This window comes from Falco biarmicus, chromosome 1 (genome assembly GCF_023638135.1).
Source record: "Falco biarmicus isolate bFalBia1 chromosome 1, bFalBia1.pri, whole genome shotgun sequence".
NCBI classification, from domain to species: domain Eukaryota; kingdom Metazoa; phylum Chordata; class Aves; order Falconiformes; family Falconidae; genus Falco; species Falco biarmicus.
In genome coordinates, this window is record NC_079288.1 from 62,703,056 (window position 1) to 62,725,726 (window position 22,671).

A 22,671-nucleotide genomic window follows, 5' to 3' on the forward strand; every position below is an offset into this window, starting at 1 on the left:
GAAGCCATATGGTTGGACTCAAGAGTAAATAAGGCATAAGTAAGCTTTAAGTTGTGAAGGATGAAGGGGAAACTCTAAAGCTCCTCTCCTGCCTCCATCAGGTACCCTGCTGCAGCAGCCTGCATCCTGCAAACACCCCTGCCTGAGCGCAGCCCTGTTCTGCTGGGGGTGTTTGCAGGTGGCTGTTGTTGTGTCACGGTGGGGGACAGTGGATGACAACTCAACACGGAGCAGAGATTTATCAGCTTTTGCTCATCTAACGCCCCCTCCCCAGCCTGCCGTGCTTTGTTCCCCATAGAGATGCAGACACTACTCTGCGCTCATGTTAATAAAGCTGGACCCAGCAGCACTACCTATGACTTCTTAAATGTGTTTAGGCATATAAAGATGGGTACAACATACACATCCATATCCTCTCTTCTTCTCTCATGGACACAGCTATGCAGACATGGGGACTTGCACTGGCTGGCAGCCACCTGCACAGGGCATGGTCTTGCACACGCATTTGCACACACGCTGAGGAGAACCGCACATACAGGCACCAGCTGAGATGAACACAGATGTCTACGCATGCCTCCACTTACCCAGGTGAACAGTTGGCCCAACACCATTACATCATTAACAAGTCTTCAGGGTTTCTTTTATTTTCTTTCTTTTTTTTTTTTTCTTTTTTCTTTTTTTTTTTTTTTTAAATGAATGCTAAAAGCCTTGGGGGAACCACACCAATGAGGTTTGCATCCCTCTGGTAATTTCTGCCCATCACCCCCCCTCCCCACCCCCTCCCTCCCCACCCCCCAACCTGCACCAAGCAGCCCAAGTCCTCTGAGGGCTGTAGCTGAGTATTTACACCAGTGGAGACCATGGGCCCAGCAAGTCCACCCTGTTTACAGGAATGAAGGAGAAACATCTGCCAAGTCCTCTGCTGGACACATCTGTCATCTTTCAGGTGCCTCTTGTGCCTGCTGCGGCAGCACAGCTTGGCTACGAGACCCCACGCCAGCCTCCACTGGGCAGGAGCTGTGATTTCCTATATATCCATCCCCAGCTGAGCTGATTGAGAAACGCTATCTTCAAGATACTAAGGCTCATTTTTTTTTCCCAAAAATATCTCTATTTACACAAGACAATAAAATCTGAGCAGCTTTCCCTGCAGAAGCTTTTGCCAAGTGGAGCCACTGCTGGACTCCTATGCCGGTCCCTATTTACAAGCAACAGCTTCGCTCAACAGTACTCTGCTGGCAAGTTCAGTTTCTGGTGTAAGGATTATTTCTGTGTCCCTCTTTTCCTTCCCTCATTACCTCTCTGCACAGACAGGTCTGTATTTACAACAGGGACCTGGATCCAGCAGGCTCTCCTTCATACAGCCCAGCTTGCGAGCACGGAGAGGGGCTCAGGACAAAGAGTTGAGCATGCTCAGCCATCTTTAAGTGTTTTTAAGTTGCAAAGCCAATGTTTGGAGCAGATAAAACTCGATTCTTTTTACAAAAGACATTTTTCTCCCATTCTGCTCATCTTAAAAAAAAGCAAGCGACCAAGCGGCGAGGGTGCTTCCCAGGGTGCTGCCGTGTGAGGGGCAGCGGGAATCACAGACGGGCTGTCTTCTCCTTGGGGACACGAGGGTCTAACCAGGGTTTTGACTGAGGCTAGTTTCTCTGGCCTCTCCTGTTGCATGATCCCAAGTGAGGGATGGGTAAACCGAGGCACAGAGGAGCTGTGGCAGCACACCGGCATGGGCTCGCCGAGACAGGCTCGTCGGGCACCTGGGCGCTAGATGACACTGTCTTCCATGGTAACTCGCCTGAAGACTGGCTCCTGCTTGGGCGTCCTTCCGCTTTCTGTGGAAAACAAGAGGAGAGCAGGTAAAGCCCCAAAGCAAGACCCTGCAGCAGCCATCAGCTATTTTATAGACCATTTTCACTCTCAAACAAAGCACAAGATGCCCAGGCTTGCCTCGAAAGGGAAGGCTTGCTCAGAGAGGTAATGATATTTATGGTCCAGCATCCCATCAGGACCACCAACCTTTTTGTTGAGGCCTGTGGTACAAATTTGCCTGGCTATGGCCCCACACGAGCCAGTTATTTTTAAATGGTGTAAGGACCAGCAGTATGAGACACTGCTGCCCACTGTTCTCCGGATGAAGGGCAATGCCAAGGTGCCCCTTGGGTCCTCTGGGTTTAGCCCAGCTCAAGCAAGGAGAGCTCAGAGCCAAGCTGCAACCACCAGCTTGTACAAGCCCAACAGGGCTTCTTTGATCAAACTGCCATTTTTTGTGACGTTGTGCCCCCCCCTCCCCCTTTAATAATAAATAGTCAGTATAAATGACTGCAGAGTAAACAGATTTGTTTTGCTATCAGACATTATCTGAAGGGTACTTCACATCCCGAGTGCTCTGCATTAGAGCTGCCTCTGCAATCAGCGCAGGCCTGGGGAGGAAAATGCCTTCTTTCACACGTGCAGATAGGGAAGAGGCAGCCACATACAATTCGGGGTAAACACAGGCAGGCTTTTTAATAAATGATATTTCAGGGAGAGGTTAAAATAGGCTAGACACATTCAAGAAGAATTAAGAGATGTCCTGGGGCCATTTTCTAAGTGTAAATCGTTTCACCTCATCTCCCACCCACCCAAGGGCCAGCATATCTGTGTTGCATGGCAGTGTAGAAAATACCATAGGGGAAGTGTGGCAGACAGAGCTGGCAACTTTTTGGGCATCTCCCAGCTTGGCTATTCTGGCTGTTCTTTTGGGCTTTTTCTGAAGAGCAGAGACTTTCATCCTTTCCTTGTTGCTCATCTCTTTTTTCCTTTCAAGCAGTGGGATGATTTTTCTCCTTCCGTTTCTGCTGCTGCTAGCTCAGAGGGCTGCTTTGCATTGCAACGCAAACTGCTAGCAGCTAAAAATGACTGGGTGCACAGTGCATCTCAGAAAAAAACAAATACAAAATTCCACCTATTTAATATGAAGCACTTTTTCTGGCTGGTATCAACAGCAGCTTAAGCAATGACATCTTTTGTCTCCATGTATGAATGGTAGCAATGCAAGCAAGGAGGGTGAGGCCAATGTGACCAAAAGGCAGAGCAGAGGTGCTTGCAGCATACGCAACTCATCTGTTTATCAGGGAGGGATGCTCACAAAAAAAAAAAGCTGCTGAGGTCCTTGGTGGCAAACCATAAAGCCTTCTTTCCTTTTTTTCCTTTCCTTTTCTTATATTTTTAAATGGTGAGGAAACCAGGGGCCAGCCAGAGCAGGCACCCAACAGCCGCAGCAAGGCTTCAGCCTGTCTCAAGTTGGCCTCCCGTTGCACGTTGCACTCTAAGACCCCGCGTTTCTCTCCACCTGCTTACCAAAAGCACTCAAACTGCTTTTGGTACATTTCAGCCACAGGATGAAGCCTTGTCAGAAATTAGGAGCTTTTGTTTACGTCCCCCTGCTCGAAGTCCATTTTCCCACCCCACTTCCAGCTTTTGTGCAATCAAGTGCTAAGGGGTGCCTGAGGCCAGGTGGTGCTGCTTCCCGAGCGGCATACCCAGAAATCCTCCGCTCAGTTCGTTGACCACTTGGTTTTTCAACAGTCATCCCCCCAAAACACTTCTTAGTGGATGTTACCGTAGGCTCGTGCCTGTTGAATGGTGAAGCCTTTGCTGCCAGTGGGACACAAAGGCTGCAGGGCTCATGCCTGCATTGAGCTTTCCTGCCGTGGGGACCCAAATTAAACTCTGCCTGAGATACCTCAGAAAGAAGTGGGAGAAGACAGGCTGAAAACAGCTTTATTACAGCTATAATTTACCCATCGAACATCCTGCTGCTGGAAATAACCTTTCCAGAGCTGTAACATAAGATGCAGTCAATTATAAGTGGCAGTTGGAGATATCAGGTGATCTGTACAAGTATTCCCATGCACAATAGCTGAGGAGGTTGTGCAGTGGCTATGTTTGTGTCTTTTAAGTTGATGTTTGGGGTTTTAAGCAATGCTGTCAAAATATCAAGCATTTGCTTCCAGCCCATAATAACTGCTCTGTATACCAACGTGGTTTATTTTTATTTATTGAGGTTTTAACTTGGGTTTTTACATGTGTACAGCATATTTAAAGAGTAGAAATATAAGAAAAGAAAATATGTGAAGGATGAAGAAATAAAAAGACAGCAAATAGGTAGGATGATTTTTTTTGTTGTTGCCATTTTGCTGGAGAAGACTATCACCATATTTCTGGCGTACCAAATACAATAAACAGGAAGCACCTGTAGAAAGCTATTCTGATGTGAAAAAGGAAGATTTCCAAGCTATTCTGGCTAGTCTCAATATTTCAGCATTAAACAGACCATCCCTTCTGAACCGGGGTGACGCATGATCTGGTGTATGATCCATGCAACCCCAGGGCTTGCCAAAGCCCTTGGGAGAGCAAAACTGGCTCTATACCAGCTGCCTGCACTGAACAAAATGACTCTTGGTGCAGAGCAGGGGGTGCTGCTGCCCTCCGGAGGGTACCCCTTTGGGTGTTTTTTCTCCTGGCCGCACTGCTAATGTCCCTGCTGAGGATGGCCACCGCTAACGCAACCACCACCGCCTTCCCTGGGAGCATTCATCACCAATTTTATCTCATTTCAGCTTTACGCTGCAGGATGTTCTCCACGGTTACCAGAGAGCCTGCGACAACATGACATTTATGTAATGTTCATGAGCACAGACTATTTAAACCCTAAAATATTCATTAAACAAAATTTGCATAGAGTCTAGCTGAATGCAGCAGGTAGCTAAAAATAAAGTACTTTTCTTTCTAAGTGTAAGGAGATCAGGGTGTGAGAGATGACCAGGCCGGTGCTCTTAGGCTTTCAAGATAGTTTTTTAACAAGATGAGCTATCTTTTTATCCCTGTTATCCAGGCAAGTCTGCAGGGTATTATATTCTTTATAAACTAGTGAGATCCAGAGCATATGGGGGTGTGTAGGAGAGAGGCCAGCTGGCCAGAGAAGAGGGAAGGGGGATTCAGGTGATAGGGACACACACAGAGACACTCCCCGGAGCTAAGCACCTCCCACCACCGCCACTATTTCCCTTGGCCCTCTGAAGCATCTCACTGCTCATTACCTGGGGGCAGGGAGGAAGGGAAAATATTAACCATCACAGATTTCAGGAAATTAAATGCAGTCAACAGGTGGAAAGGAACAGCACCATGATAAGTAATATTGCCTACAGAGTGCCTCCAAAGCTGTGATGACTACACCCCATCCGTAGCAACCCTCCAGCCTAAACAGTCTTTCTTGGCCTGTTATTCCCCTTGTGTCTCTTCTTCACATGTTTTGCAGACATCTTTAGTCTCTTATGGCTCTTGCAAAAAATGGGCAGGCATTGCCCATTGGAGTCAGTGTCCTTAAGCAGTGGAAAACACAGGGACTGAACAATAAACTGGTGAGTCAGCTTGTTACAGGGCAGCCTGCAATGGGATTACCCAGGAAAAATAACCCAGTCCCATGCAAATTAGAAGCCAGGAGAAAAAAGAGGGATTCACAACTTGCAAAGCATCCTGAGATGATTTCAAGTAAAATGCAAGGCACGGAGCCTTGTAGTTCCCTGTCCCCCTCTTCCCACCTGCAAGGAAAGCTTTCCAAAAGGATGCTCAAGCAAGGAATTGACATTGACAATTCTCACTCCAAACATGCCTGGCAACCTGTGCCTCCCAAAGGTGGTCCCATGTTTCAGAAAGGGATTTCTATGTATCAGGGTGATGTTTTCATTCTATCAAGCACTGTCTGCCTATATTCAGTTTGGTTTTCATTGAAAGTGGGATGCTTATTGCACTTGAATGATGAAGCTTTAATCTTCTCCTTATAAGGCAAATGGGGTTTTGTTTGTTTGTTTTTTGTTTTGTTAAACAAAGTGCTAAAAAAGAAGATCCTTCTAGTACAGGGCTGATTATCCCCTTCCACCCAGCTTGCAAAGTTATGTGCCCCGAGCATAGGTATGGATTTAACACCATAATCACTACTACTGCTTCATCAAGCTATTTTCTCTTATCTTTGCCTTGGCTCAGTATTAAGAAATGCCTTAGAAGTTTTGTAGCTCTCTCTCATACCCCAGGAGCATTTTAGGGACTGAGGACTTAATATTGACTTGAGTTTCACATGCTGCAGTCTGCACAGAAGACACCAGTACATTGCCACGTGGCTAATAATTGTATCTACTGAGCTACTTATCAACAAGCAGAAACCTTCACCATGCCCATAATCAACTCTCTGACACAACAAAAGCCTGTTTTCAAGGGGAAAAAAAAGACAAAAATAATCCCCATCCTGCTCCCTCCATTACAGTCTTAAATAATTTTTGGTTTAATATAATTATTAATATCTATTTCCCCTCTGTTTTGTGATTCAGCTGTTTCCAAAGCTGTAAGCACCGACAGCAAATCCTGTGGTGCCAGAGCAGCCTGGGGATGGAAATAATCAGCTTGAAAATAAACACCGTTCTTTTGCAATCAAAGTGCTAATAGGCATGGTGGGCTGGCAGACAGAACCTCGAGTGAGCAGGGATGGAGAAGAGGGGAAAAACAGCTTGCCCACTGATAAATCCAAAATACACAGAAAGGCTGGGGAAGAATGACTATTGAGAGTAAAGAAAGTCAAAGATTTTCAGCAGAATGCAATCATCCCATAGCAAATCCACCACTGGTTTGCTCTTGCATAGTTTCAAACATGCTGGTAAATACCATGTTAATTACCTACCTCCCATTTTATCATGACAATATTTGCTATGGTGTATATCACCCTCCACATTAGTTCAATCCTTCCATATCGCTGGAAAGCTTTTTGTCTAATACAGTAAAAGACAATTTTTACTTTCTTCAAAATAAGAGGTACTTCAAGTATTCCAAGCCTCAGCTGCCTCCATTGGGCTGCTACATGGATTGCTATGACCACGTGGGTCTTAAATGCTTGATTTGTCTGCATGCATAGGTCTACCCTGCATGCTCTGCCCAGCTCCATCATTGCTGGCATGGAAAATAAACTGAAACAGGGAGGCAAGAGCATGACCTGGCTGGCCAGTGGCTGCTTTGCTACAAAGCCAGGTGATTCCCAATCTCCCTTGCTGAAACCTAAACCTGGCAAGAGGCACAGCTGCAATTGGTGCTGGGTCAGAAATGAAGTTTCCTTCCCTAGATGTTTTGGCCTGAGTGCCTGGCTGCAGGAGCGACTCAGGTGACTCAAACCAGACTCCAAATACCACCAAATACCACCACCCCCTGGTTCTCCCCATTGACAAGCCCCTGGTGAGCAGCACCAAGCAGCATTGCCCCTCACGAGGACAACCCCAGGATGGAGGCGGAGCTGCTCCACTGCTGCATTTATCCTCCGACACTGGGAATATCTTGTCTAACACAAGCGTCACTGGCCTGCTCCAAATCTTTTGTCTTTTATCCAGCTTGACGGGAGCTGGATGGAGACAGCTTGGATGGAGGCAGCACCAGAACCCAAAGCCCAAAGCATGAGAGGGCTTTGTGAAAAATCACATACCGAGAAATTGGTACTGAGTTTGTCCAGAGGAGGTTATTTTCACTGTCAACCTTTCTATTCTACTTTGTGGCTTTCTATATCCTGATGATGAATCCTAATTGCTCCCAAGGGACTGTAAAGGGGAGGCCGGAGGAGAGCCGCAGAACGCCAGTGAGCCATTGGGACGGGAAGGGCGATGTGGCCCAGGATGGCGCTGGCACCTTGCATATGCCCGGAGCAAGAAAATAAAGAGACAGCAAACAACGACCGAGGAGGCCTAACGGGGACTTGTTTTACTCTTTGACATGCTACCAGCAGTTTTAATCTCAGAAGAACCAAAATCTAAAAAAAAAAAAAATTAAAAAAAAAAATAAAATCATTACAATGATTAAAAGGTACGACACATGAAATACTATACTCAAATCATCCGCATGTTGTGGGCTAGTTTATACAGTAGGCACAAAACAGACCTAGAATCACCTGCAACAAATGTTGACTCGTGTTGTTCTCACCCCTAAACAAGTACTGCTAGCCTGATATTTCTAGTCAGCCATAGCTGCACAACCTTCGTGCTTAAATTGCTCAGGTTAGGCCTCCTTTCTTTGGCATTGCTCACCCATGCCATAAAGAAGTGGAGATTAAAGACAACAATAGAGAGAGGAAAAACAACAACAACAAAAAAAGAGAGATTAATCGTACAGTACATACATACAGTATCTTCTAAATTGTGATCAGTTGTTTATTGGTTGGCAAACAAGCTTCACTTTTACAACAAATATTAGTAATGAGGTCATTCAACTGTTGAGACCGTACAAAATGGATCATAAATTAAAAAAGAAAAAAAGAATTCATACTCCGTGCTGCTAATTTACCTCCAGAAAGCCTATGTTACTTAAAAATCCTGTCAAATAAATAAATTTCCTGTTAGGAAAAATAATGAACAGAAGATTTTTCTTTTTTTTTTTTTTTTTTTAAATCACCGCAAAGTACTTTTTAGCTCACTACGCATCAATCGATTTTCATCTTAACCACTGCAGTACAAGTGCCTAAACTGGGGACCAGATGGAGCCATGAAGGCCTTTCGCTCCTCCAGGGAAATGGCTGTCTCCTGTAGAAGCCCTGCCACGACGATAAAAAAAAAAAAAATAGAAATTGCCTCTGGATGCGACCCTACGGCCTGGCTACGGGGCTGCTCGCCAAAGATGCTTTGCAGGATTATCATCATGATCAGTTGTGCACTGTCAACGGGGAAGCTCACCCTGCTCTAGAGTCTGCCAAAAGGTGTGCCGGCAATATGCCGGCTGAAAAAGTTAATACATCGAGGAAATAAAAAGACTGTCTTGGCTGAAAAGAAATGGTGATTTCTATATGGTCCTTAGAAAGTGATGTTCTTTTCTGTTTCTTCCCAGTGAGATTTTTTTACTGGGATGGGAGGGGATGGAGGTGAGGGGCATTGGAAAAGGCTAAAGAAAATAAAAAGAAAAAAAAAAAAGAAAAAAAGAAAAAAGAAAAAAAGAGGAGTTATGAAAAACCTTGCTCCTACTGGTAGACAAACTTACAAGACCAGCACAACAGAAAAAAGTTTTTTTTTCTTTTTTTCCACTACATTAACAGGGACGCAAGTTCTGGAGGAACAGAAAGCAGACTATATGTGCAATGCTAGTATCTGTACATTACATAGAAATTGTTTGCTTCTCTTTTTCTGCCATTAGTTTTTATCATCCGTTAATACAGCAAAATGTAAAATATGCATTTAGCACAGAATTCTAGGATTCCCTTCCGTCTCATTAAATTTGTTTTTGTTTTGTTTGCTCCCACAGCAAAGGGTGCTGCAGTGAAACCAAGTTGTGAGTGACCAAAACCCATGACGTGATCTGGATTGGTAAGAAACAGTTTTGCTAGCTTGTTTTTGTGCAGCGCTCCCACCTAGATGCATCATCGCCTACTAGTTTCAAATGCACGTTTTTGGCCTTTTGTTTATTTTTTTTTTCTTTGCCTTTTTTTTTTTTTTTCCCCCTCTTAAATCAGGTCCTTGGTATTAAGAGCAACAAAGCATCAAGGACTGTTTAAACAAACATGGCATAACTTGAGAAGGCCACGAAGTGTGCCGTTATCTATCTCTTTCATTAACATAATGAAGTCTGTCTGGAGGGAAGGAGGATGGGGGGAGAAGAGGGGGGCAGCAGTTATTGTCTTCTCCGGGCTGGCCTAAAAATTCCAGTAAAAAAAGTCTGAGAGTTTCCTTTTGAACAGCATGAAGATTTAGGAGTACACACAATATTACCACTGTTTGGATTAACTCAGAACAGTAAACCGAGCATTACGGAGGGGCTTTTTGTTGTCTCTTTGCTTAATTTTTTGCTGAATCTTCTATAGACTAGTGACCAAGTGAGCAGGTCCTTTTGCATTGCCGTCCGGGGGGGTTCCCTCTTTGTTTGGTGGGACTATAAAACCATCGCTGCTGCCTCGACCTAGCTGGTAGTAAGTGTGTAGCTGATGGACGTGGTTCCTGGAGCCGAGGTTGGGCATGCTTTTGTAGTAAACATCGTCAGCGTCGCTGCCACCACTTTTGGCCGGCGGGGGATCGGTCTGGGTGCTGGCAGTGACGCTTTCTGTCATTGGCATGCCAGCCAGCGCAGGCATACTGGTGTAGAGAGAATCCCTGTTGGGTGACTGGAGGTCGTCCGTGTGCTCGTTGGTCAGCAAGGGGAAAAAGCTCTCACTGTTGTCTTGCGGGATGCGCCGCCGGCTGTAGAGGTGGGGCTGCTGGTTGTCTGCCGAATACACCCGGGGGGGCAGCAGCGGGGCGTCTGACTCCTCGTGGATGAGCTCCAGGCCCAGGCTTTCCTCATGGGTGAAGGAGGTGGCGTCGTCCAGCACGATGGCGTCGTCCTCGCTCCCGCCGCCCACGCTGTTGACGAGTTTGTTCATCAAGTTGCGGCTCTGCTCGCTGGAGCGCTCATGGTTGTTCAGATAGGAAGGGATGTAGTTGGAGGTGAGTTCCTTCAGGATCTTTTTCTCGAGGGCGTTCTCAGTGTGGTTGTACCCGCGGTCAAGGATTTGCACGCAGTTGCTGAGGTACTCGCCGCTGGCGATGCTGTAGCTGTTGCCGTGATTACCATTCAGTGGTAGAGTATCCGTGACACTTGTATCCCTGGCATTGTTCAGAAGCCCCTCTGAAAAACATTACACAAGAGAGGGTGACTTGTACAAACAGGACACTCACGCGGGACGTGCATACTCAAACCCCCTTCCTAGGCTGCCGTGGCTGCTGGGCTCAGTGGTGAGGACAGCGCTGTGGCCAAAATAGAGGGGCGCAGCTCCAGCTAGCTGGCTTGAGGTCTTCCCATGAAAAAATTGGGAAGGGCCATCAAGTATGTGACTTGATGCAGCAACAGCCAGCAGGAAGAAATAAACTCTCCTGGCCAGTACCTCCTACAGCTCTTGTGCTTTGCTCTATGTATTCCCCAGGGGAGCTAAGAAATAGGTGACCTTGGGCTGGTCCTAATTGCCCTCCCAGGCGATTTGGAGGAAGGGGGCAATTCCCCCTACCTGAGGGAAAAGTATTCCAGCCCAGGTTAATCATCACCCAAAGTTTGGGAGCACATCCTTTCCAGAGGAAAATAAACCCGCTCTCCCCTTTTGCGGGGCAGGCTGCCAGCGGGCAGGCGTAAGGCCTTGGTGGTGGGGCTCAGGGATGAGCACGGCAGCGGCACAAAGTGCTCCCTGGCCCAGGCTTTTCTGGCACACGGCTAAATGCTCTGCCTCTCCTGGCACAAGGGCATGGCCAAAATTACTTACTCCACACTGGCCACTGGGGATTTTCTAATACAATCGATGTTGGCGGCAGCCATTGCAGGGCCTCGTGAAGCCTTTAAAAATAGCTCCCATTTCACTTGCCAAGTTAAAGCAGAGGGGTTCAGTGGGAAGTACAGCAAGTATCACCACTGCCACGGTACGGTGGGCTTGGGGGAACCTGCGGGGAGCAACAGGGCCTCAGGGTGCCCCCCCACTAACTGCCTATCTCCTCTCCATAGGTGTCTCAACACAATTACTGCAAGGCTGGAGCTCCACTCTTTCCCAACACGCTACGGGAGATGGTGGGGAAGTGCTTTGAGAGCCACAAAGCACGAGTGGGCAAGGGCGAAGAAACTTAGGCCCAGCAGTTAAATCACCCTGCTTTCCTATGCAGGATTACCAGCCTCCTTGGAAGGAGTGCAGGCATGGGGATGCATGAAATAACGTGTCAACCTTTCAGCTAAGGGCTTCGGGCACTGCCAAAACACGGCAAGCAACTCCCAGCAAGCCACAGTGGATCAGAGGAGCTGTTAGCTGACAATTTCAGATGAACGGTTGCTTGTACCATGCTTGGTACATGGCATGTGTACCTTCTGAAAATACAGGATTCGGTCTATATCTGTGACAGAGTAGTTGCTGCCTGTCAAGGGCTGGAAAGTGCTACTGCAGGCTGCCTTCTTGCTTTTGAGTGAAATGCCCCGAATATGTTGGTCACCTTTTAGGTTTCTGAAGCTTAGAGGGTGCTGCCATATCCCGTGTTTCCCAACAAATGAGGGAGCTATGTCAAAAAATCAACTAGCCATCACAGACATAGAGCAAAGCCGTTGATTTTCACAATAGAAGCTTTCCAACCGAGTCACAATGCTTGGGGAGAAATGAAAAGCGAGCATTTTGTGTGGAGGACCATATGTAATGGGTGACAGGTACATCAGCATCTGTCTGATGATCACGTTGAGTAACGTGTGCATTGAGGCACAGAGTGCTGCACTTCTGCTGCCAATGCATAGATCTGGGGTTTGGTGGGGAAATAAAATGGAGGCATCGCAGGTGAGAACAGCGTGGGGGTCTGCAATGAAACACGACATATAAAAATGCCACAACCTTGCAAATAAAAACGTGACATTTTAAAAAATAATACGCACAGTTATATGAGAAACTATGCTGGGTATACAATACCAAAAAATGAGAATTAAACAAAAAAAGCATCATCTACTCTCATATATATATATGTATACATACATATATATATACACACACACGCATACACGTATATATACATATGTATATTCATATTCTTTTGTTTTCAAAACTGTGAGATGAATTTCCTTTATTAACTACATCATCTATATGTGATGCAATAAAAGTGAACTAAAAAAAATTACATTTGATATGCAATGTTTAGCTTTACTCCCATACTTGTCTCTCTGTAGGGCTCTAAACGACAGCATGAAGAAAAGGAAAGAAAAAACAACAAGTAAGCTTACAGCGACAGTAGGAGAAACATGAGCAAAAAGCAAATTGATGATATGCAGAAAAGAGAGTTAACGGAAATAATTTCCACTGCCCAGAATACATGAATTTGTTACATGGTTTATTTCAGGTTAAAAATATTGACATTTTAGACAGGAAAAATTATTTTACGCACAATATTCAATAGACTACATTTTTATTAAAAAAATTATCACATTTAAAAACGTTTTCCAATGCCATTGTAAAACATTCAGCGTGCAACACAAATCAAGAAATAATGCCTGGAAATATAAGAAAAGTCTAAAGCTGGTAATGGTCATGCTTGAAAAGACAGGCACTGTCAACGTCACTTCCAAAGTCTTAAAATTAATGGCTTTACTTACTGTTAGTTATAATAACCCCTGGTAGTTGAAACCAAAATCCATTTCCTGCTAAAAATGTTTTGCCGTCCATCCTTTGCAACAGTGCTTTGTAAGAGTATGACTTTGCTCATCACAGGGCTGCTGGCATTTTAGAAACTTCAGTAAGTCTGCTCTTTTTTTAACTGAACAAATGACAAACTACGTGGACTTTGCAGCAAAAAAATGTAAGAGGAACGGTAGTTTGAATAATGGCATTGCTAAATGAAGCTATTGAGAAGAAAGAGTTAAAACAAGAAGATCCAAAGATGAAGATGAAGAGCCAGTGGTAACTCTTGGCCTCCCACTTTGCAAGGGTCTGTGACACGCTGGGGTTTAACCAGAGCTTGTTAATGAGATTGCTGCTTTCTCTTAAAATTAGCTCTTGCAAAAGCAGTTAGGCCGTTTCGAGAAACTCCTGCGTCAGAGAGACCGAGTCAGCGCATGTCCATCAGAGTGGTAAGTGGACGCCATGTGCTGCGGGGTGCCAGACCCCTCCACCTACCATCTCCTCCTTGCTCTGCACTGTGTCCCACCGAGGAATCACTTTCACCACCAGGAAATGGGACTTTTGCCTTTTAGGGTCTGCTTCCCTGCCTCTTTCCAAGGGTTTTTTCTAGGGCTCCCAGACCCTGGTTAGTCTGTACTGCAGATGGAGCAGTTTCAGCTTGAGCAGAGAAGGTCTTTTAAAACACGTAACTGGGTAAGGGGAAAGGAAGGGGTGAGCCAGATCAAGCCCCAGGTTTCTTACAGCATCCTGGCCCTGTCAATGGCCAGAACCAGAAGTAGTAGATGAAGGTGCAAAAAAATTCGTAGCCTTAGTGATGTGGAATGAGTTAGGTGGATGACGTTAGCCAGCGATGTCCTCACTGCATGCTGCTCCCAACCAAGGCATGCCCAGAGATGGTGACAGTGTCTACTTTTACAATGCACTATGATCTTTTAGTGTGCCTGCTGGTGCAGCATCCTTAAATCCCAAAGAACCACCGAGGCCATTAGGCCTGGCTGGTTTTGCTAGCCTTTGTTTCTGTTGTGCGATCTCCTAATATTCACAGTTTTTAACTGTCCAGGGACAGTAACCAGTTTGAAAAGCAATAGCTACAACAGTTCTACAGTCATTAAGTAACTTGCACCCTCCTGAAAAAGAATGGGTTGGGTTCTGCTCCCTCTGAAGTCAATGGCAAAGCTCCAGGGGCTTAAATGGGATCAGTACAGGTTCCACTCTCTTTCTTTATCTCCCATGGATGAGCCTGGGTAGGGTTTCTCTGTTACCCATAGAATCATAGAATCATTTCTGCTGGAAAAGACCTTTAAGATTATGATCAAGTCCAACCGTTAACCCAGGATCCATCTGGCTGTGTTGCACTGAATAGCACTTGCAAATCAATTACACTGTTTTTGTGGAATAAAATGCTGTTAGGTAACTGTATCAGCATCTAGTTTTAAGAATTGGAAGAACACAAGATTATTAAAATGCACATAAAACCTTTTTGTCACATTTCTGCCCAAATCACTTATGTTCAATTGAGGTACCCAGACCTGAACATCAGGACTTCTAAGCCAAATGCTGACCTAGCATTATGTGCTGCCACTTGATTTAAAAGTCCCCCAAATCTTGATGTTATCATGCAAGAAACTATACAGAACATCAAAGCTTAGTTCGACATTTGCGGTACACTGCAGTTCTTAAAATTCAGAGCACTTCATGTTTAACAGTAGCCCTCTTTAAAAAAGCATTAATGGAAGCAAATTTATTGCATGAAGTTAGCATAGTTTAGGAAATTAATCAACAGCAAAAAGGTCAAACGTGTGCTTTTGTTGTGCTTTGAATGAAAATACCCTAGTGACACAGTTCAATATCTATTTCTATTGTAAACAATATGCTGCCATATAGTACAAAGGGGTTTTTCCTGCTTCTATTATAACCATCATTATCTTCCCTTCCTTAGAGATCCTTTACTGGAAAGGGACGCCTTCACTGGGTGTGGAGAGCTGACAGAGTGCTGACATACTTGTGCCTGAATGCAGCGTTACTCTGTAATGATTCAGCCACCTTGCAAGCAAGCCAAAAAAAAAAATAATCCATGGAAGTGGCAGAGCAGGATGGAGCCACCAACAGACAGGAGCTGGCAGAGCTCCACACTCCCCAGCTCCTCCTCAGGCCCAGCTTAAATGCATCTGCCTCTCCCTCACGGAAGCATCAGGATATCAGCTTACAAATATGGATCTTTCCCACAGCCAGAGTACAGACAAACATGTAGGTGACAAGAGACTGATTTCTACAGAAGAAATCTCCATTAGGTACAACTGACTCTATTTGTCTATTTCCCATTGCCAAAAGGAGAATATGCAAGAGCTGCCAGTTTCTCTACACCTTTTTCTATATTTTTTTTTGGGGGGGGGGGTTTGCTTTCTAGTAGACGTACAAAATGTAGTAATGCAAACGGCAAAACATTTCTTACAACATCTAAGCTCTGCTCTTTGGAGCTGACACACTCCTCACTTCAGCTGTCATTTTTCTTAGAGATCAAGGGCAGTTTTCCTTCATTTTACATTTCTTTTCCTGTGCAAACCGGTGTGCCACTGACCACATTTCTCTACGCCATTTCAAATGAGAGCAGCTTTGGTGCAAAGGCCATTTTAGCTTCACTTACCTTCAAAGGTGTACCTGTTTCTGAAATGAATGGTTTAACAAGAAAATGTGCAGACAACAAAGAAAGAAGTGGATGCATCTGACAAAATATACACACAAGACGAAAACAATACAAAAGCGAGGAGACTGGGGGAATAAAAAAATAAAAATCAAAACCACTATGAATGTTTTGAGTAGAACTGACGAGGGTCTCTCAAAGTGAGTTTGATTGCTCATGGAGAAAAAGCCTCCGGAAGATGGAAAGATGCATTGAAATGAAAGAAAGGGGAGGGGATCTTTTATTTGTGCCCAGTTCAAAAAAAAAAAATAAAAATGTGTGTGTGCGTGGGGAGAAGAAAAAAATAAAGGAAGAAAAAAAAGAAAGAAATGGGCCAAAATAAGCCACAGAAAATGGAATTCTCACTAGAAAAATTAGAGAGAAACTCCAGCACACCTTGTGCGTTGTACATGCTGACAGAAGGGTTGTTATAGACCGCCGATTCCCCGAGCAATGTATTATAAGGGTTGTTAGTGCCATGAGGACGAAGCAGAGCATTGGTTATAAGATGATTAGCCATGGCTCCTGGAGCAGCCCGATAGAAAGACAGAGAAAAAAAAACAAACAAAAAAGGTCAATCAGGCAAATGTGGTATTAAAAAAAAGGGAAAAAGAACATTCAGAATGACAACAGTTGAAATAGTCCTGATTACAAGCAGCCAGCTAATTAGACTCAGAAAACTGTATGCCACTAAAGCAGAACAGATGTTACTGACAATGCACAAATCCAAACCAATGCAAAAGAAAATGTATCAGAAAGCAGATAAGCTACATTTATGGTGGTTCCCCAGTCGCTTGGAGTGTAAGCAAGGCTATGCCCACATGCTTGCTACAAAGAAAGAAAGGAAGATGGCAGCCTACACAATGTGTGTGTGGGGGAAACTCTCTGGAAAGTGCCAAATGAATAAAAAAAATATATATAATGACTAACAGAAAACAGCACATTCAACTCCCACTATGGGCTAGGATCTCTTTTACCAGTCCTTCGCAACACATCTAAAATTGAAAAAGCAGTACTGAAAAGAAAGGATGGAGTAATGCAGCCTCTCTGAAGGCTCTTGGCACTTATCAGAGAGCAGCCGTTTCTCATGTCTAAGAAGGCGAGTTTCACTTCAGCTGCTGCTCTGGTACCACCATCAAGCACATACACAACCACCTGAATCCACCCCTGGAGGCGAGAGCACCACAGCTCCATCAGGCATTTTTATCGGAAGTGAAAGCAGCCACAGAGATGCATGTTTCATGGAGCTCTGTTTACCCCACAAACACCTTGTTTCCCCACTGCCAGATCAGACTTCTTTGCTGTCGTTTCCAAGCACACAACCAGCAGTTTTTCTGCTTTGGTTTATCCCTTGGAGTTGCAGCCTCTGGACCTGTGCTTTTCAGGACTCATAATGGCTTGGCAAGTGGCTGCCAAGACCTACCTTGATTACTATCACAGGCATCAACCCATGAAGCAAAGACCTCCCCCCACCTTTTAGTTGACCTAGAGGACCAAAAATCCCATTAATCTCTTGCTCTGAATCTCCTCTGGGATGCAAAGAGATGACCGACTCAAAAACTTGTCCCCAGGACAATTCCCACTTTCATCAGTAGAGACATACAGCAGGAATACTCAAGGACACACCATGGTTTTTACCTCAAGGGCTACACTGTTAAGACAAAATCTTTCCACCAGGAAAGTAAGTCTTTGGTGGGGCAACTAGAGCTGCTAGGACAGAGCTATCAGCGGGCTCACGTTACCTGACTGTCACCAATATCTGATAACCTCAACCCAAACAAGTGACCAAAAAGCCAATCCCCAAACCCAGCAACCCTGGCAGGGATGCCTTTCTCAGTGGCTGGGGCACGGAGACACCATTTGTCTCTTTCAGGGGTGCAGGTGGCCCTGTGGCACAGCGGAGGCAGTCTTTGTGAGGCAAGTAGAGTGCTGGGCACAATCTCTTCTCTGCAACTCGTTACCTGATTATTATTTTTTTTTTTTCTGATGGAGTTGCTAAGGATACATAAGCCCCAAGGGCTTCTGGCTGGTACCAATCCCCTTAGCGGTAAGCTCTCTAAAAGCTCACACCTACTTATCGTTTTTTTTAAAAAGCAAAAATTGGGCAAACCTAAAGTCTAGGTGGAGGCCTCCAGAGTTGCCTCCTGCAGTGCTTGTCTACTGGCCTGGCTCCGTTTCCCAGGACAGTGTTTCTCTGTGTCTGCACAGGCAGAGCAGAGAGCAGACCACTCTCCTGCCTGTCCCTCATCCTCCCCTAGCCCTTCCCAGCCCAGGCGTATGGCGTTAGCAGATCACTTAATCAGTCTTTTGAGCACAGGACAAAGTAGAAGGCAGCGCTGTATGGGGGCTGCATGCCAGGGAGGCTCCTCGACACATGCAGCTGGAAAAAAAAGACTTGTTTTCTCTCACCTGATATTTTTGGCTATGCTGATGGAAAGCAAGATGAGCTGCTGTGTTTGGAAATAAGGAAACAAAGCTGTCTCCTGTAAGAAAACATTATATGAATGCTTAACTAAGCAACCTTAAATGTAACTACAGGTAAATGAGTCAATTCTTTCTGGTAATGTATTTTTCATCAATCTCACGGACATCTGGGATGAGGGACTGTAGGAACCCCTTCTCTTCTTGCACTAGTTTTATACCAGCGTTGAGTACTAAGTCCATTAAAATTGTTTCTGCTTTCATCCCACTTTTAATCAAGCTGGGCCATAAAAGATTCAAAAAGTGACTCACTTTCATACAGGTAATGGGAATGTCCAGAGTTAATGCCAGCCATAAATTCAGAAGTGATATAATCCTCACAGCTGAGATTTAACCCAATCTCCTCCAACTTGGTCCCTGTGAGATCTGATATGGAGAAGAATATACCTGCCACATAGTTTTGCTTGAGGCATCTTTAAATGGCAACTGCCAGAAAGAGCATCTCACTCGGTATATCCCCGTCTGATCTTGTCTAGCTATCCCTAGCAGCGGGAACAAGCTGATCCTACCACGGATGGGCAGGTTGAGGTCTTTTGCATGGAGGATGCTCTCAGTGACAAGAGAGAAGAGACTAATCTATGTCAGCATTAATGCTTCGCTCGCCTACGTTCACAGGGGTGGTGGGCTCTGATGCGAGCTAAATTCACACCAACACAAACCTGGCTGTTTCAGGCTATTATAAACTAGACAGTTTCTGGCAATTTTTAATGCAGATACATGATTCTGACTATAAACTTGGCAAAAAGTTGAAAATACAGAATAACTAATTTTTGCTCTCTTGGATGCGTAAAAGAGGGGGTTTGGTACAATGAAACAGCCACCCATTCCTCTATGCACCTACTGAGCAAAAATGCTGCATCTTCTGCCTTCCTCTTCCTTGACTGCTGAGGGCATTAAGATTTTTAAATTCTCTGACCAAAATGCGATTTCTGGTGGCAGTGCTGAGTAATTCTCTTGATGCAAATCCAAAACAAACCCACTGCTAACATGTTCAGCTCCTTTTCAATACTTTCAGAAACCCAGCTGGGCCCTAAGCGTTCTGCAGCAGGCTCCTGTCACAGTGGGCCAGCCACGGCAGATTTCATACTCTGCAGGTCACAGTAAATGTAATCTTTGGCATCTTAAAAACAAGATATGTAGCTTGCATTCATTAATTTGAGCTCTTGTTTCTCCCTTAACTGCTTTAAAGCTGCAAAATTCACAGCCTCAAAGGATGCTGAGAGAGAAGGACTGCATTCAGGCTCCAGAAAGACTACAGTTAAAGCTTTAGATAAAACAATAATACACCAAACAAATCACCATTATTGGGTTTCTCCTTCCTGGGAGGGAGAAAGAAAAAGGTAACATCAGCCATACATTTAAGTATCATCCTGCCTTCTTCATAATACTTTATCATTGCTATAGCAACCAACAGGGCTACTAGGAAGAGTCTGCAGATGAGGCATGAGCAGGAGCAGACAGACTACCAAACTGTGACCCCATTTGCATGAAAATGGCCTTGGTAATGAACAGCCAACAAAAACCCAATAAAGCAAGCACAGGATCAAAGCGGCATGCTTTCCCAAGATACAATGAGAGAAAGCAAAAAGGCTTATTCTGCAGCCCCATATGTGGGTGCACAGCAAAGGTTGGGCACTGGGGCTGTGATTGCAAAGGTCAATGTGTGGCTGGGGACCTGGAAAGCAGAAAGAGCAGGGCTGCAGGTGCCCATCGACCGCCCAAAATCTCCTCCCCAGAAGAACACTCTTGGGATGTGACCCTCAGCAGCTGTCTGGCTCAGAGTTGGTGATGTGCCTAATATCCTCAGCAAGCAGCAGTTGTTCATCATTTTATTTTTAGTCACTTATGACTAGGTCCTTGGCTCTCAGCATCTGTGATGGGACACTGGTTTCTCCCCGCATATCCCACAGCCCTGTGTCATCCTTGCTTCTCTGCCTTTGAGCAATACCACTCCCCATACAAATCCCTGCTTTACCATCTCCCAAAGCACCTGAGCCCAGCACGCAGCCACCACTCACTATTTGCTTTAGTTAGAGTGACTGCCTTCAACTATCTTCAAAGAGTGACTACCCAACTGAAAGCAAATGCACTCCACTTCCAAACCTCTATCATGCTGTGTACATGCGGGAGCATGAATTTGGGATTGGAACAAAGATGGGGCTTCAAACCCACAGGTTCACCTGGGCATCTCCTTGTTCAGTGCAATTTGATCATCACAACAAGCAAACATTTAACAGCAGAACTCTAACATCAACAAAAATATTCCCTCCAACCACACCAATATAACTGAAGTTCCAAGTCTCCTTCTTTACACTTATATTCAACCAAAGATTAAAGTTTAATGCAAAACACAGCTACCAGGCCAGCTCTGACATCCAAAATGACATTCAAATGCCAGTGCTCAGTTCAAGGTTTCATGATGCTGGATTTACTCAAGTGAAGGATTTACAGACCGTGACCACAAGAAGAAAGGAACAGTGCTGTTGCAGTTGGCAAATATTAGTTGGGTAACACACAGATGCTCCTGTCCCTCTCACAGCATCAGGGATCATCATGATCCAAGTACCAAAGATCCAGCCTTTCTTACTGGGTTTAAAAGGCTATGAGAAGGCATGGCCTGTGCTCAGGGTGCAGGGTAAGATCTGGGGAGTTGCACTTTTGACTTGCAAACTGAGAAAATCTGATACAGAAATCAACCAGGACAAAGAAAATAAAAATCCCACGATTTTTACCATCACTGCAACCACACACACAGGATTCAGACAGCTGCTTTGTGCGCATGAGAAAGCAGGTATTATTTTAATGACAGTATGCAACCAAACGGTACCTTTTTCTTCCCTTTCTAAGACAGAAGTTGATGTCCTTGACGCAGGACAACACTGAACACAGAAATAACTTTTGGAAGAGTTTTGTGTTATGACTGTATGGGAAAACTGCACCTCGTTAAACACAAGTATGATTTATCCACTCACTGAAAGCAAAGGATGAAAATGGTGATGACAAGCACATGTTGCCAGAATCTAGACTGCATCATTCAGGAACAAAATGCAAGTAATTTCTTGTGGGCAGCTGCTTGACAAAGCCACACAAAGGCATGTTAACTTGAATCATCTGCACGGTCTACCCAACAGGAAAGGAAATGGATCCAACTGCTTCTCCAGACTTCCTAAAAGCATGGCACTAGCAGGCTGAAATGGCTTGAGCAGCACTACTTTAGCTGGGATCATCTGTCTGCATAGGTAAAAATGCTTTCATGTATCTTCTTTGGCTTTAAGTCTTTTAAATTGCATGCCAGAATCAGCTCCATCCTTGCTCTGTGCATTTTAGCAGGGCAGAAACTCACTAGGGATGAGGAGATTTCATATAATCATAGAATGGTTTGGGTTGGAAGGGACCTCAAAGACCATCTGGCTCCAACCCTTCTACCACAGGCAGGGTCACCTTCCACTAGACCAGGTTGCTCCAAGCCCCATCCAGCCTGGCCTTGAACACTTCCAGGGATGGAACACCCACAACTTCTCCAGGCAACCTGTTCCAGTGCCTCACCACCCTCACAGTAAAGAATTCCTTCCTGATATCTAATCTAACCCACTTTCAGTTTAAAACCATTACCCCTTGTCCTATCACTACAGGCCCTACTAGAAGTCCCTCTCCAGCTTTCCTGTAGGACCCTTTTAGGTACTGGAAGGCTGCAATAAGGTCTCCCTGGAACCTTCTCTTCTCTGGGCTGAACAACCCCCAACTCTCTCAGCCCGTCTTCACAGGAGAGCTGCTCCAGCCCCCTGATCATCTTCGTGGCCTTCCTCCAGACACATTCCAACAGGTCCATCTCCTTCTTATGTTGGGGGCCCCAGAGCTGAAGACAGTACTCCAGGTGGGGTGTCAGAAAAGCGGAGTAGAGGGGGAGAAACATCTCCCTGGACCTACTGCCCACACTTCTTTTGATGCAGCCCAGGATATGGTTGGCTTTCTGGGCTGCAAGCGCACATTGCCAGGCCATGTTGAGCTTTTTGTCCACCAGCACCTGCAAGTTTTTCTCTTCAGGGCTGCCCCCAATCCATTCTCCGCCCAGCCTGTATTGATACTGGGGGTTGCCCTGACCCAGGTGCAGGACCTTACACTCGGCCTTCTGAACTTCATGAGGTTTGCACAGGCCCACCTCTCAAGCTTGTCAAGGTCTCTCTGGATGGCATCGCTTCCCTCCAGTATGTCAGCCGCACCACTCAGCTTGGTGGTGTTAGTGACTTGCTGAGGGTGCACTCAATTCCACTGCCCACGTCACTAACAAAGATGCACTTCGACAAAACAGCACTGGTCCCAGTAAGGATCCCTGAGTAACACTGCTTGTCAC

At 45.3% G+C, this 22,671-nt stretch overlaps 1 protein-coding gene across 8 annotated transcripts in view; it reads right to left on the reverse strand.

Annotated features, from left to right (window-relative positions):
* Nucleotides 1-799: 799 nt before the first annotated feature.
* ADGRL3 (adhesion G protein-coupled receptor L3) overlaps nucleotides 800-22,671 on the reverse strand; it is a 342,564-nt gene continuing 320,692 nt past the window's right edge. For 4 of the 8 annotated variants that reach the window (XM_056347131.1, XM_056347125.1, XM_056347116.1 and 1 more), the window contains 3 exons: nucleotides 16,236-16,364; nucleotides 12,698-12,715; nucleotides 7,755-10,659 (listed from right to left, as the gene is read on the reverse strand). In XM_056347131.1, coding sequence (XP_056203106.1) covers nucleotides 9,854-10,659; nucleotides 12,698-12,715; nucleotides 16,236-16,364 — 953 coding nt within the window. In that variant the 3' untranslated portion in view covers nucleotides 7,755-9,853. Of the gene's footprint in view, nucleotides 1,836-7,754; nucleotides 10,660-12,663; nucleotides 12,716-16,235; nucleotides 16,365-22,671 lie in introns of those variants that run through there. The other 4 variants (XM_056347148.1, XM_056347140.1, XM_056347170.1 and 1 more) reach the window with 3 other exon arrangements.